Source organism: Prionailurus viverrinus, chromosome B4 (genome assembly GCF_022837055.1).
Source record: "Prionailurus viverrinus isolate Anna chromosome B4, UM_Priviv_1.0, whole genome shotgun sequence".
Lineage (NCBI taxonomy): Eukaryota > Metazoa > Chordata > Mammalia > Carnivora > Felidae > Prionailurus > Prionailurus viverrinus.
Window position 1 is genome coordinate 12,718,508 of NC_062567.1, and position 15,423 is coordinate 12,733,930.

The following is a 15,423-nucleotide window of genomic DNA, read 5'->3' on the forward strand; positions in this document are numbered from 1 at the left end:
TCAATAATAAGCTAGCGGTTAAAGAAATTCTAGTTTGTCTATATAATTGATTAAATAGCCAAGGATACTACTTTTGAGGAGAAATGTATTAAGTGTTAAGTGGGAAATGTAGGATACAAAATGATGTGTGGTATTAGCTTAACTATCTATGTGTACGTGTGTGTAAGCGTGCATGTGTGTGTATGGATAGGTATGTAAGTGTAGGAAATAAGCTAAAATGTTTCAGGGTTTGTCCTTACATTGCAAAATTATGGATGCCATTAATTTCTTTTGTTCTTCTTTCCTGTATTTTAGAAATTCAACATGAGGAGCACGTAAAACTTTTAAATACTGTATATATTTAAAATGTTTAAGGGGCGCCTGGGTGGCGCAGTCAGTTAAGCGTCCGACTTCAGCCAGGTCACGATCACGTGGTCCATGAGTTCGAGCCCCGCGTCGGGCTCTAGGCTGATGGCTCAGAGCCTGGAGCCTGTTTCCGATTCTGTGTCTCCCTCTCTCTCTGCCCCTCCCCCGTTCATGCTCTGTCTCTCTCTGTCCCAAAAATAAATAAACGTTAAAAAAAAATTAAAATGTTTAAGTGTGCAGCCAGTCAGACATGTAAGGAAAGAACTCCATACAAAGACAAGAAAATATGTTACTCATATGACAGTGCCGCAGTATCTAAGGCAGATGGCTATTAATGCCACTTAATCTGGTCTTTGCAGCCCGACAAGAATGTAGTTAAACAGATATGGGTTCTGTTTTAAGATCTCCAAGGCATTTGCTGGTTGGTTAATATCTCCAACTGTAGTGCCGACCTCTCTCCGAGCTCCAGGCTTATCTATCCAACTGCATTCCAGACACCACTGATCGTGTGGCCCCACAAACCTTGAGCATCGATGTCTCAAAGTGAAGTCATCTTTCCTCCCCTAATTTCTCCTTCACTCTCATTTCTTGCCTCCATAAATGCCCACAGCAGGTTATGCACTTGGTGAACATTTTCAAACCCCTCCCATATTTCCTGAATCCAATGGATCTATGTGTTTTGCCAATTCTCTCTCCGATGTATCTCCTGGACCCATGCCACCACTTTCCCGCAGGGGCTCCTCTGGGTGTCGGACCTCGTCACCTCTCCCCTTGGTCATGGCGCCTGAACTTTTCCCTGCCTAAATATGTGTCCCCTTTAACTCAGGCTCCAAACAACTGCCACTGTGGGGCACTCTTCATAAAATGTAAAATCTGATTCAATAAGAAAGCTGAATACCCCAATGATATAAAATACTGCACTAAATAAAGACAAGTAATTACTGATGCTTCGCTTTGAGGGAAAGAACAGGTGTCTGACTCGGGTGCAGTGCACAGCCCTGAGCCCCAAGCCCCCTCCCCACTGATCCAAATTCTGGCTGATGGAATGACTCATGATCGCATCACTGGAATAGTCAGCACGCACAACCCGAAGCATATGACCCAGGGGGAAAAACGAACAGTAGCTTCCTCAGTAATGGTTGTATTTTCATCTCCAGAAACTGGAATCTATTCCCTCAGATCGAGTTGGAGAGGGGAAGTGAGAAAATATTTCTACTGTACCTCTAATTTTCTTGTTTTACTAAGTTTCATCTTGCTCGAGGAGGAAATAAACCAACTAAATATGCATGGGCTAAAACTATTACAAACTGGAGGACGAGGAAACTATTTTAATTCAAAAGCAAAAACACACGGTGTGTTTTATAATCCGCAAAGTATGACAGTGTTTGGTCTGAGCTCCAGAGTTGAGCTTTCCCTGAAAACAAATCATGAATGTATATGAATAGATATAAATGTATATGAATATGTTTTTATTGTCATTTTCTGCACCACTACTTTTTTTTTTCTGAACTCATTTGTGAATCTTCTGGAAGGTATTAAAATAACACATTTATGAAGTAATAAAATTCGCTGAGATGATATGGTGAAGAATGTGCGAAAACAAATTGTATGTTTTAAGATTTAAAAAAATATTTTAAGATAAGACTGGCCTTTATAACTAATGATGGTAGTCAGCAATGAACTATGGATTATGGATCCAGTTCTGGGTACCTACGGTTCACAATTTTTGAAAAGATAAGACCTTTAACATGGTTTCAGTAGTAACAAGCAGTAGCAGGAAAATTGGGAGTAACAATTAACACTTATCTATACCAGACACTATGCTAAATGCTTTACCTTTTAAAAAATTCAATTTTTCTTACAATTCTACTTTACATTTGGTAAAGTTGAGGCTCAGAAAACAGAACTTGCTCACAGCCACATACTGAGTAGTATAGGCCAGTAATGAATCCCGTCCGTTGGACATCTAATCAATTATCATGAAACCAAATGAAAAGATAAAATCAAGTTTTATCCATGACCTCCAAGAAAGATAATCATGGGAGCTCAGGAAATAGAATGGAAGTGTCTCGTTTATTTAGACCTGCAATAAAGCATTCCTACAGTGGCATTTTAGAATTTGGGGCCCCCATGGATTTCAGAACAGTTGGCACCTGTCATGGATTCCATCCCACTGAACATGCATGGGATTCCCAGCATGGCTTATACAGCACATTGTGTAACAAAGGGCACAGTGTCCAGGGCCAATACATAACCCTAAGATTTCTATCCCTGATTCCTAAACTCAGTTTTATTCTTTTTTTTTTAATGTTTGGTTATTTTTGAGAGAGAACAGAGACAGAGAGAGACGGAGAGAGAGAGCATGAGCACGAGCGGGGGGCGGGGGGCAGAAAGAGAGGGAGACACAGAATCCAAAGCAGGCTCCAGGCACAGTGCCCAATATGGGGCTCGAACCCAAGAACCGGGAGATCATGACCTGAGCACTTAACCCACGCTTGACTGACTGAGCCACTCAGGCGCCCCTCAGTTTTATTCTTAGGTTCAGATCTAAATCCCCTTCTCATCTTTCTCTGGTCTAAAAAGCCATAACCTGTCTGGTCTAGAATGGCCTCTTCCCTCACCTGGGTCCCAGCTTACTTTGGTTTTCAACCCAGCCTTTATCTTTGACTTCATTTTTGACTCCTTGCAACACGTGTCTACTGCTCTGGATTGCCCTAAAGATTATCAGGGTGAAAGGATAAGATATCTGGGGTTCAGAAGAGATGGTTTGCATTGCAGGAAAAAGTCAATTTGGAGGATGGGAGTCCCTGAAAGATTTCCACGTGCTGCACATGGTGGTGTAGCTGCTAACAGAATTCCCATTTTGGAATGGGAACTGCTCCGAGATAGAGGAAATATTCAGTGATAGGGAGGGGAATCCCTTAGGAAAATATCCAAGTTGTTAAAGTCATAAGTGTATGTGAGGAAGGAAATGAAAATATTACTCATCATAGCAGCCTTTGGTGGGGGGGGGGGGTTAGGGGGAGGAAGCATGGGGTTCCTCAGGCAGCGGTGTTTGCCAGCCAGGTGTCTCTGAGGTTAAATACCAGGTGACATTCACGGTGGCACATCTCACACATCAGGACTTCATCACCCCTATTCCTTCGTTCTACATTATTGCACTCGGTCCTCAATTTTTACAGATTCTAACCTCGAGCGATTTGTCATCGTTGCAAGCAGGGACTCAAAGATCCCCGGAAATGTCGATAGGCAAAGAAATCCAAGAAGCTCATTTTGTTTTCACAAATAAACAAGCATTTAGCGAGATTCTGAGCTGAAATGCAAACCGAACAAAACAAAGCCTGTGCCCACAGATTGAGAACTGTGGCTTCCGTTCAGTTAGTGTTTGCTTTGGGGATGTGAATTGTTGGCACCATTCTTGGTGAGTAATTTGGCACTGGAAGGCCAGGTTATCAAAGGCAAGTCACAGAATAAAACATTTTCAAGAAATCCGTCAGAGATAGTCCTCAAGTATCAGCTAGAAACAGAAATGAAACTTCCTGTGGGGAAAAGTGAGGGAGAAAGGGAAGACAGGGAGGCAGGGAGAGGCGGATTCTTGTCATGGATTTATTTGTAAAACAATAAATATTTAAAGAATCGCTTCCATCTTCTCTTTGAAGCACTGAGTTCTATTATTCCCGGGTCTGTTTTGGAACAGATCAATGTTTTAAAAGGAAACACATCATGGGTAGCATCTAAAACTAAATAAATAAATCAAGCAAAATACGGATTCTGCGTCCTGTGTCTGCCCTGTTCCACCCAGGGTCTTACAGTGAAACAACCTGCACAATGAGCAGACCAGACATTGTGGCTTTGGGTGGGGGGAGGGGATCTGGTTTTCTTCAAATCACACGCTTTGTTTTCTTTCTCCTGGATGGGGGCAAAAAGCTTCCAAAAGAAAACAGTTACTCATCATGTGCCCTTTTTTTTGTACTAGGCTCGGTTCGCCCTAATGTATATTTTCTCCAAAGCAGAGAGGCTGGATCTGGACTGTGCTCCGCTTGCTTTTATCTGTTTCTGACTGATTCTCCCAAGGCAGACATTCCATTGTGCTGAGCAAAGAGGATGCTGAAACCAGAGGCGGGATTCTCCAGGGCCCCGCTGGGGCTGCAGGACCGACCTCTCCCTCTCTCGCACTGAGCTAACACCAGCATTTCTCAGAGATCGATAAGAGCTTGCAGAGCCACGTGGATTTAAGGCTCGGAAGAGAGACTCTAATTAAGCAATTAACTGTCAGTTGGAGGTCACTTTAATACTCAGCCTTCATGAAAGGCAACATAATGGAGCCATTTGCGTGCTGACCATACAGAGTCATGCCCAACCAGTGGGTCCCACTGCTGCCTTAGCAAGAAATACTCACAATGTGTCATTCAGGAGAGCCTGGGGTTAATTACACTAGCCACTCAAAGGGGACAGAGCGGAAAGTGCAAACATATTACCAAATTAGCTGAAACCCGAGTGCCAGTGGAGCTTTCCGATTAGCTCCCCACGATGCCCACCACTTCAATAGAAGTCAGAAAATTCCGTTTCTCTCTCTTTTTTCATTAGAGCAGCATGAAATTCTAGAAAACGGGCTTCTGCGATATTATCTAAGTTCTCATGCGGCTCAAACTAGTGAGATCGTATATCAATAATTGTGCCAGGGAGTGAACTCAGCACAACACATCCCCAAATGTGTCATCTGCAATTTTCCACTGAAGTACTGACAATTGCAGGAATAGGGACCACAAAATTCATGCATTCATTTATTCAGCCCTGCATCTATTAGCAATTTGTGTACCAAACAGACTGCTGCCTTTGGGATACAAAGACCACTGCTATTGGTTGGTCATAGGAAAGAGGATAGAGGTTGTGTATTACTGTTCCATTTTAAGATTTTCATTCGTTTCTTCTACTCGTTAAATTTTGCCTTCAGTTCCACAAAGCCAGAGGGATGGCTTGGGGTTCCCCGTGGGCTCACTCCACCTCCTTTTAGGACTGCTGGGGACCAGGGCCTGCCACAGGAAGAGCTCTCTTTTGCTCAGCAAGTGGAGTGTGGAGATGACCTCTTCCCAATGCCAGATCTTGCTCCCCAGGGCAGAACCCGAAGCTTAGCCAGTCTGTGCGAATCTGACTGTGACCTCTAGAGCGAACCCACACTGACGTCACCAGACCCTCAGGATCTGTTTTTTCATGTCCACCCTGTGCTCTTCTTCCCACCCACAGACACAACTCCTAACTGGATCCTGTTTCTGTGTGGGTCTCCCAGGCACTCGATTTTGTAAATGGGCAAACTCAGATCCCCCGGTCATGAAAAGAGGGAGTGGTGGAGCCATGCCTGGACACCAGTGCCCAGCAGGGTTGGGCGCATGGTTGACACCGAAGATTGAACGGGTGGATGGAGCCCAGGCCATCTGCCTCCAAAGCAAAGACACCTTCCTCCTCGTATCTGGAATCCTAACACTTTTCCTCATATTGACAAATGAGCTCTGGGTTCATCCAAAAGAGAATGCAAATAGTTTTATTTTTTCTCCCCCGATTTCTCAGCTGCCCGCGAGTCTGCAATTTGGTTCCTTGTGTGTAGCCTGTAATTTTTCTATTTTACCAGAATACTACCTCTTACTTTAGGCTTGCTTATGTTTTCGTGCCGGCCCTGCTATTAACATCTACCAGGTCTTGATCATGACCATCCAGACTTCACTTTTCTTATTTTTAAAATAAGAATACCACACACAAAAAATTGGGATATGGCAGTAAATTATCTCTAATCTCTCCCCCTGCAACCTTAACATTCTATGTATCTATGCGTTTGCAACTATTAGCCATAATGTCTGTTAAAATTTATATTTCTACTTCTGACAATCCAAACTGTTATAGGAGTTTTAAAAAACACGATGGCTGGTCCCATCCAACCATAATTTACCTTGGTATTTAATAATACACTTGGGCTCTATTAAAAATCCCACGAACACAAACATTACCTGGCAGCATCATTGGCAGCTGAATATTTTTCTCTTTGCTAATGACTCTGTCTCAGCACCGGGACCAAGAAATTAATCTGAATTCTCCAGAATGAATGATGGGCTTTGTGTGAACTTAAGCTGCAGAGATATTATGTAAGATACTGGACTGCTGGGTACGTTTCACACCCAGTGTCCACCTAGCTGTAAAGGATAGATGGTTGGTGCCTCAATGCTTGCGTTCATGAGCCCCCTGGACAACTAACCGTAACTTGAAGCCAAGCTTCCAGTCTCACCAGGATACTGCCCTCCTGGTTCCAAGCTCTGCAGGCCTCCTATCCCATAACTGGGTCCACTTGGCAACCACACACAGCAGATCTCTACCCCACTCTACCAGAATAGTCCTTCTCCACGTTACTTTATCTTTTTTGTAAAGGTAATTCATAAATGGTACAAACAAAAAATAACTTATGTGTGATTTCTGTAATTTTCAGTGTGAATAAATTTGCAAATAAAAATTATATGGCTTAGCGTCAGTCGCGTGTTTTAATTTCGCATTCTGAAAATATGAAATTTATAGGATCCCTTTGTCTCTTCTTCAGATCGCCACCTTGAACATGACTGCATCGATTATTCCCTTTGTCTCTTATATTGAGCTGCTCCTCTTCCACCAGTGCCTTGCCTTTTTCACATGGTCAAGCTTCTCCACTTTCCATTGGTCTCGCCTTACCTGCAGGTTATATAACCTTTCATCCCCTTATATCATTCACTGCCATCACTTTAGGAAAAAGCTAAGAAGTTCCTGCCCCTTCTAACCTGTTGTGATCTAGAGTCTTCTACTACTATGCACACCCATCCTGCTCCTTACAAGGTCATCAAAGACTGAATTCAGTAGCTTTGCTCCAATCCTCTTCCTACTTCACCTCTGCTGGATTTGATACCTTCGATCACCCACTCTTAAAATTGGCTTCGCCCCACATTTCTACACTACCGCTCTCTCTGGTTCTCCACCTGCCTCTGAGTGCTCTTTCTCAGTCTTCTTTTCCTCTGTTTCTCCATTTGCCCCATAAATGGTGGTGTTTCCCAATGAGTTTATTTGGCCCTTTTCTCTTTAGAAAATACTACTGTAAGTGATCACACCTACTTTTGTGGCTTAACAGCTACCCAGATCTACAGAAATTAATCATACCTACACATCCAGCTCAGATCCCATCCTGAGCACTAAATTCTTATGTCAAACTCTGTAAGGGACATAGTATAGACCTCTAAACTGAAAAGTTTCCGAATCACACTCACGACGTCTACCCCTTTACTCACTTACTTCCGAGCGTCATCACTCACTCGTTCTTCAAGTGAATAGTCCTCACTTCTTCATCTCTAACACCCACCTCACCCTCCACCATGTCATTAGCCTATAAATTTCAGTGACTATATGACCACCATGAGTTCTCCAATACGTCTCTTTTTCTCCATGCCCAAGGCCACCACCCCTGAGTTTTCCATAGCTTCCCAAATAGCCTTGTTGCCACCTTTCTCTTCCTCTGCCAACCTAGTCTTCACACAGCTGCCCACTATCATTATAAGACACAGTGTTGAGTTTATGATTCCTCTGTTTTACAGAAAACTTTCATCAACTCATACTATCTATAGGATCATTTCAGATTCAGAGAGTGTAAAAGAGTTTGTCCAGTCCTGAGGCCACTCACGATGTCTTCTATAGACTCTTGGTCTCTGTGTGCTCCCACACATAGCTATACTCCAGGACAACATCTTTCCTATTCCCACACATCTGTGTATATTCACGCCTCTGTGAACAATTTCCCCTATTCTTTTTCCAAAACCTCTTCTCCTGGTCTCACCACCACATTTCCACTGGTGAAATTCTGCCACTCAAACGTCGTTTCCAAAGTGAAACCTTCCCTGGCTTCCAGATCCAAATGAATCCCCTCTTCTGTTTTCTCGTGATTATTACTATAGTCAGTGAGTCCAAGGTATAGGAGATGTCAGGTGCTGTGCTAGGAGAAAGATGCCTAACCGTGTTCTTGTTTCACTGAGGTCCTTGAGGCCCAGAAGGGAAGCACTGGCCCTTAGGCTCACTGTTCCTTCTAGTATTCCCTGCTGTCCCCTCTTCCAGCGTTCATTGCACATGCCTCTCTGTGGGCACTCACCATCAGCATCATTATGATCAGGGCTGGCATGAATCAATAACTTTCTATATGCATAGCAGGTCACTTAACATGATCTCAAATATCCCAACAACAAATCTGACACAGGTACTTACTATCCCCATGTCACAGTTAAAGAAACTGCATCTGTACGTGACTGGGTTACTCCAGGGTAACACAGCTCGGAAAGGGCAAAATTCAGACTCAGCTCTAGGTCCACCCCACCACAGGGTTAGATTTCTTAACCATGGCACCATGCTATTGACGTGGTTCACTTTTTACATGTAAGTCTTGCTCCGGTTGACTTGCATCTGTTTCCAAATGCTCTATCTGCCCACTGGCAGGGATACCCCAACTCCTTCACACAGGATTCCCTCATTTTGACAACTTGTTTGGACTACTACATTTCGTATGTTACCTTATCTGCCAGACTGAACTCCTCCCAGCCACCTGTTTTTGGGTTTATTTTCCTGTCTCCATGCCTATGACCAGTTCATATTTGAGGTTTTACTTCCTTCTATCTGTTGCCTTCTACTACAGTTTGTTAAGTCAAGCCCAGCTGCAGGCTGAGATATGGCAGTGGTTAAGAGAAAACCCCGTCTATGTATTTATATCTCATATAGGTGGAAAACTCTATTCATGACCGTAGTGGGGGGAAAATGTAGCCATGCTGGGCGTGCCTTTGACCTAGGCTTTGTTTACACTCTTTCGTAAGTTAAATTCTATGGGTTGTGGACTTTACCAAAGAGAAGAGAAGATACTGTACCTGGCACTAAGCCATTTGGGAAAGGAAGCAAATGGTGGAGAATTGCCCACCGCAAGCAAATCAATGAGGTAAACAACTTGTTTCCAGCCCATTTGAACTTCTCCTGAAGATCCCTTTTTGGTTTCAATGCTTCATTTAACCTTCATTCTTAAAGACTATTTTAGGAGAGTACAAAGTTCCTGATTGGTAGTTATTTTCTTTCTTTAGACTAAAGATAACATTCCATTGTCTTTTCTCCTTCTTTTCTGTTTTCAAGTTTATTTATTTATTTTTAGGGAGAGAGAGAGGGTGCGAGCACATGAGTAGGGGGGAGGCAAAGAGAGAAGGGCAGAGAGAATCCTAAGAAGGCACCATGCTGTCAGTGCAGGGCCCGATGTGGGACTCAATCTCATGAACCATGAGATCACCACCTGAGCTGAAATCAAGGGTTGGATGCTTAACTAACTGAGACACCCAGGCACCCCTGACTCTTCTCCTTCTAATTATCACTGTTGAAGAGTCAGAATTTAGTCTGCCACTTCCTAAAAGCAATTTGTCCCCCTACCCACTCCCCTGGCTGATTGTAACATTTTCCTTTTATCTTTAGTTTTTTTTAGATTAGCATGTCTTTCTATTTATTTCTCTATTTATACTTGCTTAGTTGTTTGGGTTCCTTGGGATTCTTGTTTTTGTAAATGTGACATCTTTCATCAGTTTTAGAAAAGTCTTAATCATTAGCATTTCAAATATTGCTTCTGTTCCATTATATCTCTTACTTTTCCTTCTGGGGTGACAATTAAATGTATATTATATCTTTTATAAGCATACTATATGTGTCTTAACCTCTCTTCTATATTTTCCATCCCTTTGCTTATTGTGATTTTTCCCTAGATTCCTTTGATATTTTCCAGTTCACTATTTTTCTCTTCATCTCTATCTAATCTGCCTAAAAGACAAAACGCACACACCCACACAAACAAAAAACAAAACAAAAGAAAAAAAACCCACTTCCATTGAGATCTAAATTTCAGCTATTCTATTTTATCCAGTTCGGAAAATTTTAGTTGGTTCTCTTCCATATTTGCAGTGTCACCTTTTATAGTTTGCAGTTCCTTGCTGAGAGTTTGAAGTTTGACTTTTATCTCCATGAGCTTGTTTACCAATCATAACTGTTTACCAATATGTGATATTAGTATGTTTGTTTCCATTGTCTGTTACTCATATTGCATCTCATTTATGTTATATCCCCTCCTCATGTACATGAATATCTTTGATAGTGTGCCGGCTATTGCATATGAAAAATTATGAATAGAAATGAAATCTAGCATGATTTTATCCCCCTTTGAAGAAGATTCTAAATTGCTTTTGCCAGATGTACAAGGATGTATTAACAATCCAGGGTCCTCTCTCAGCTAGGGTCCCCCTCAGATTTTGGGGCCACTCAGGTGACTTAAAGCTGGAATACAGTGTCTGTGAAAGCTGTTTTAATTTTGTTTTACCTAGGATATGGTTTACCAGGACTTCCACCCTGTTCTGGCTCTGGCCTCAAACTCTGATCCTCTTTGCCCTGAGAGGCTCACAGAGGTGCTGCCAACCCCTTCTGAATCAGCAAATGCCCTATAGACAAAAGCTGTGTGAAATACTAGGCTCACATCTCTCTCAGATATTAACTCAAAAACTTCACATTACCTTGTCAGTTCTTTGCTGCATTTAGGAAGATGTTTTTTAAATATCAGCTTACAAATTTTAAATTGTCTTTTTCAGGAGAGTTGGTCTGAGTTACCTTTATGGAAAGTAGATGTTCTATCCTGTATGTCTGTACAATGCTTTGACAACTTAGATCCTGAAGACTCATTTAGAAGACTAAAACAGTCATGAGTCAACTGATCTTTTAAGGAGATTACTTTTTAATCTTGTAAAACAGTATCTGAAATCATACCATGACTGCACTACTTTGAAAAATGTGAAACAACTTTTGAGTTTTCTTGAGTTAAATCTGAAAGCAGGCCAATTGGAGTTTGTGTAAGAAACTGTCAGGAAACTAAAATATAAAGTTCCATCAGCCAAGAGAATCTGGTTTATATTTGAGTGAAATGTCTCTAAATACAAATGAAATATGGAAAATCTTTTGTTTAAAAAAACAGGTAACCAAAAAAATCAATTTAAAAACAAAAAGAAAATCTCAAAATACATTCTCATTCACTCTTACATCAAGGATACATCCTTAATTTCAGGTGAGAATGCATTAAAGCTGAAAGTAGTGATAGAAACTTTGGTCATCTGACCAATTAATACCCATCTCTCTTTCCTCCACCCCCATCCCCAAATCTATTCTGTCCTAGGGGACACTGATTTGTTCAAGTAGCAGATCGAGATATCCTGAGCTCAAAAAAGTAGAACCCTGTGAAAACCCCCGGAGGCTTAATAATAATTGATTTAAAGTAGTTATGATAAATTCATTCTACTATAAATTCCCTAATCTCTCTTGCAGCCAATTCTGGCCAATGATGTATGTAAGTAAGCGGACTTGTGTGAAAATTTTCTTCCTTGATTAAAAAAATACAAAATAGAAACAAATAGAATTATCCCTTCTCCCTTTTTCTGCATCTATACTCAGACAAGATGTTCAGAGCTACTGCAGCCATTTTTTGACCATAGGAAACAAACACAAGATGACAAATCAACACACGAAGGATGGTAGAACAGAACCTGAGTTGCTAAACAAACCGTGAGATCATCTACCTCCTGATTTGTATTTAGATAAAAACATAAACATCCTTATATTTTAAGTTGCCAGTAGTTGGGTTTCCTATGATCTGACACTGAAAACATCCATAACTAATGTATCTACTAAATATGCTCATATTGTAATGTTTGGGCCCAGGCTTGACTAGAGACAATGCTTGAAATTTGTGTCACCTACCATAATACAAGAGTCCTGAGGTTCAAGGTCAAAGTCAGTGAAGTTCAAGAGAACACGGTGATTTCTTTCCACCCGAATGATCCAGGAGCAGTCGGTGTTACTCCTATAAGGACTGGGGTAATTTGGAGAATGAATCTCTCCATTGGGAGCCTGGAAAATGCCGCCACAACCTGTAAGTAGGAAACCCAGTTCAAAAATGAGAGGAATCCCTGATGGATAAAGCTTTGCCCAATTACCTGGTAGCATAGAACAATATGATGCTTTGTTTGACCACCAGTTTTATGTAGTTGATGATATAATCAGCGTGCAGAACTGAATATCCACCATTAATTCATTCATCCCAACAAAATGAAGGATGACTAAGAAAATACTTCAAATAACTTAAACACTGGTGCCAAAAATAATTTCTAAAATACTTAAACATAAGTGCAAATAAAGTCATGCTCTCATAAAGCCATAAAATGCTTCTTCTTTGTTCTCTAAAAATATAATATATTGTAAGAATAGCACATCTCCTAAGAATTTTGATAATTTAGTAGGAGATGTTTTTAATAATTTAATATCTGCTTTTTAAAATTTAATATTCTGGACCTGGTATAGTTATTCAGTCTTTTTATTCTTATGATATTATCAAGTAAATACCTATCAACATCTATCTCTGTGACTTATCATTTCTTGGGTTTATGATAATACAAACCTATAATGGAAAAATGCGAGTATTTTCTAACAATTGACAATAATTGGATAATCTAAACACTATGTGTATATAATCATATATATAACCCTCACTAAATTCATGCATCATTAACTTTAGGAAAGGTCTAATATAATTTACTGTATCACCTTAGGGTTCCCAAAGTGGGGCCACAAGTTAGCCTGGGGTCACATCTCTGCTTTAGTATTTTCTACCTATGTGACTTTGGACAAATCACAAACTTCACTAAGTTTCAACTTCCTCATTAGTAAATACATTTCCCCCATAAGGTGGTCGTGAGAATGAAAAGAGGTCGTCCTTGTAGCACAGTTAGATTAGATGCCTGGCACATAGTAATTGTCCAATAAACACGGCTATTCTTAGCAGTGATAGCAGTTAACATCTGCTTAAATATTTTGTGTATTAATTTTTTATTTAAAAAATATGCAACAGTAAATGTTTTTACACTGCCTAAGACCCTGGGCAGAAAATCACTATATAACACACGGTAATTCCTTGCAATTCACAAACTTAACTTTTACAGTCTAGGCACCTGCCAAGCATCCAAAGATCTACACTATGACATGAAGTAATTTACCACTTTGCTGATACCCAAATTTGAGGTTGGTGAATGGGCCCGAGTCCCTTGGAGGGTAAGTGAGTCTACCCAATTGCCCCACTTCTGTTTTCACCATGGACTTGCATACTTGCAAGGACTGGTTTTCACATATGAGGTGACTCTGGAAGTAAATTCTATCAGAGTTTTCAGGGAAGAGTAAATGCCAATGCAGTGTGTGCCATTTGAGGAGTCATGAAGCTGTCCCTATGTTGGCCTTTGCACCACTGTCTAATCATTTCATAAAATTTATAAGGGTTCCGCTTAAGTGTCTTGAGATACCTCCTTGGTTTACTCACCTCCAGGGACTGCCTGCCATGTGGCATTGAAGCCTCTCCCATTTATAGAGCTGTCGGTCTTAAAGCGGATGGCTAGCTCATTTCCAGTGCTGGAGACCTGCAAGGGACTCTCAGATGACCTTTGGGCACATAACTGGGCTATTCTGGGCGAGTGGAAATCAGGGCCTCCATAGACCTAAGATGGGATGCAGAAAAAAGGACTGAAATTAAGAGAGAAATTTAAGCAAGGATAACCCTTCTCCTGGCTCCGTTTACCACCATTTCTTGGATTCTATTTTCATTAGAGAGTGAAATCTCAGTCTCCTTGGGTGGGGATGAACTTTAAACTTGAGCTGGATCTTCAAAGGCACTCCCTCAGCCCTAGGAACACACAAGTTCAACCACCCATAAAATGCCTGCTTATTTTCTCAGTCAGAATTGTAGAGCTGAACTGAACAGACTCTTCCAGAATCTTCCCTATCTCCTCTCTTCCTCTTTCCACATCTTCACAGGATTTCCTGCTTTCTTTGGCAGAGGCATTGCAGATAAAACAGTATCAAGTGTGGCTGTCTAACTCTTCTAGGCGCATACGAATAGTCTGAGCATAAAGCCATGTTGTTTGTGAAAGTCAATTCTCTGAACCCTGCTGATCTCCCAGTTACATTTTGTAGGATCTTCTCCTTTGCACCCTGAATAGTGTATAAGATTAGGCATTTAAAGTAATATTTTGCTTCTTCAGAGAGAGTGGAACATATAACCTCTATCAGCGTGTTCTATGATTTCCTCAAGAAGGGACTCCCCCAGATTCTCTCTGAACCTACTCCCAGAATCCCACTGGTGGGAACATGACCAAGAGCAGCCAACTTCTTCTGGGGAATTGCCCTGGAGTCTGCCCAGTATCAGGATGGCTCCTTCTAGATGCATCTCACATGCCCTCAGGTCTCCTAGGCTACTCCAGTTTGCACCCACCTATCTGACTAGGGTCCAGTGCCTCAGTGACACATTCCTCCCAGCAAGTGCCCCTGGGGTCTCACAGCCACATCTTGCAGGCAGGTGGCACCCAGCCCAGGCCCCGTCTCTGACTCCTCACACATGGGTTCCCGGTGGGGACAGGGGACAGGAAGATAAGACTCAAACAGTATTGAACCCCCACTTCCGGGCCCTGCCAAACTCGAATTTGTAGAAGAAACACTATTTTTGATGACAGTTTTCAGGCATAATGGTGTCTGGGTCCTTCCCTCTGCCCCACATGGATAGGCTACATAATTCTGTGCTCCGGGTCAAAACTGGACCAGGGAAAGCGGCGCTGGGTGAATTTGTACACAGCGCCCTTACACCTCTGAAATCTGTGCAGCCCTCCCACCTAGCTGTGCTCTCCCCGATTCCCCAGGCCCCCAGGTCCTTGCCCACCCTCAGGGCAGCTGTTGACTGATAGGGGGAATCACTCAAGAGTTCTCTGAGAGGAGAGAGCAAGAACAAGAAGCCTACTTTTGGTGAGGAGTGTGTGATTTGAATCTATAATGATTTCTTTGTCTGATTAATTCCCCCCAGCGATGCGAGAAAGGCCAAAATGAATGAAGCTGCTGTTTCACGGAGGGCTGAGCACAAGGGCTTTAATTGCAAAGGAATGAAGCAGGCGGATGGCTTCAAGCTTATTTTCATAGGAGGAGCTATGTTTG

At 41.8% G+C, this 15,423-nt stretch overlaps 1 protein-coding gene across 1 annotated transcript in view; it reads right to left on the reverse strand.

Moving 5' to 3' along the window:
- The window catches only part of CUBN (cubilin), a 283,623-nt gene that overhangs the window by 131,361 nt on the left and 136,839 nt on the right, over positions 1-15,423 (reverse strand). Inside the window, exons 30-31 of the mRNA XM_047868193.1 lie at positions 13,766-13,940; positions 12,157-12,326 (exon numbers count right to left, since the gene is read on the reverse strand). Coding sequence (XP_047724149.1) covers positions 12,157-12,326; positions 13,766-13,940 — 345 coding nt within the window. The remainder of the gene's footprint in view (positions 1-12,156; positions 12,327-13,765; positions 13,941-15,423) is intronic.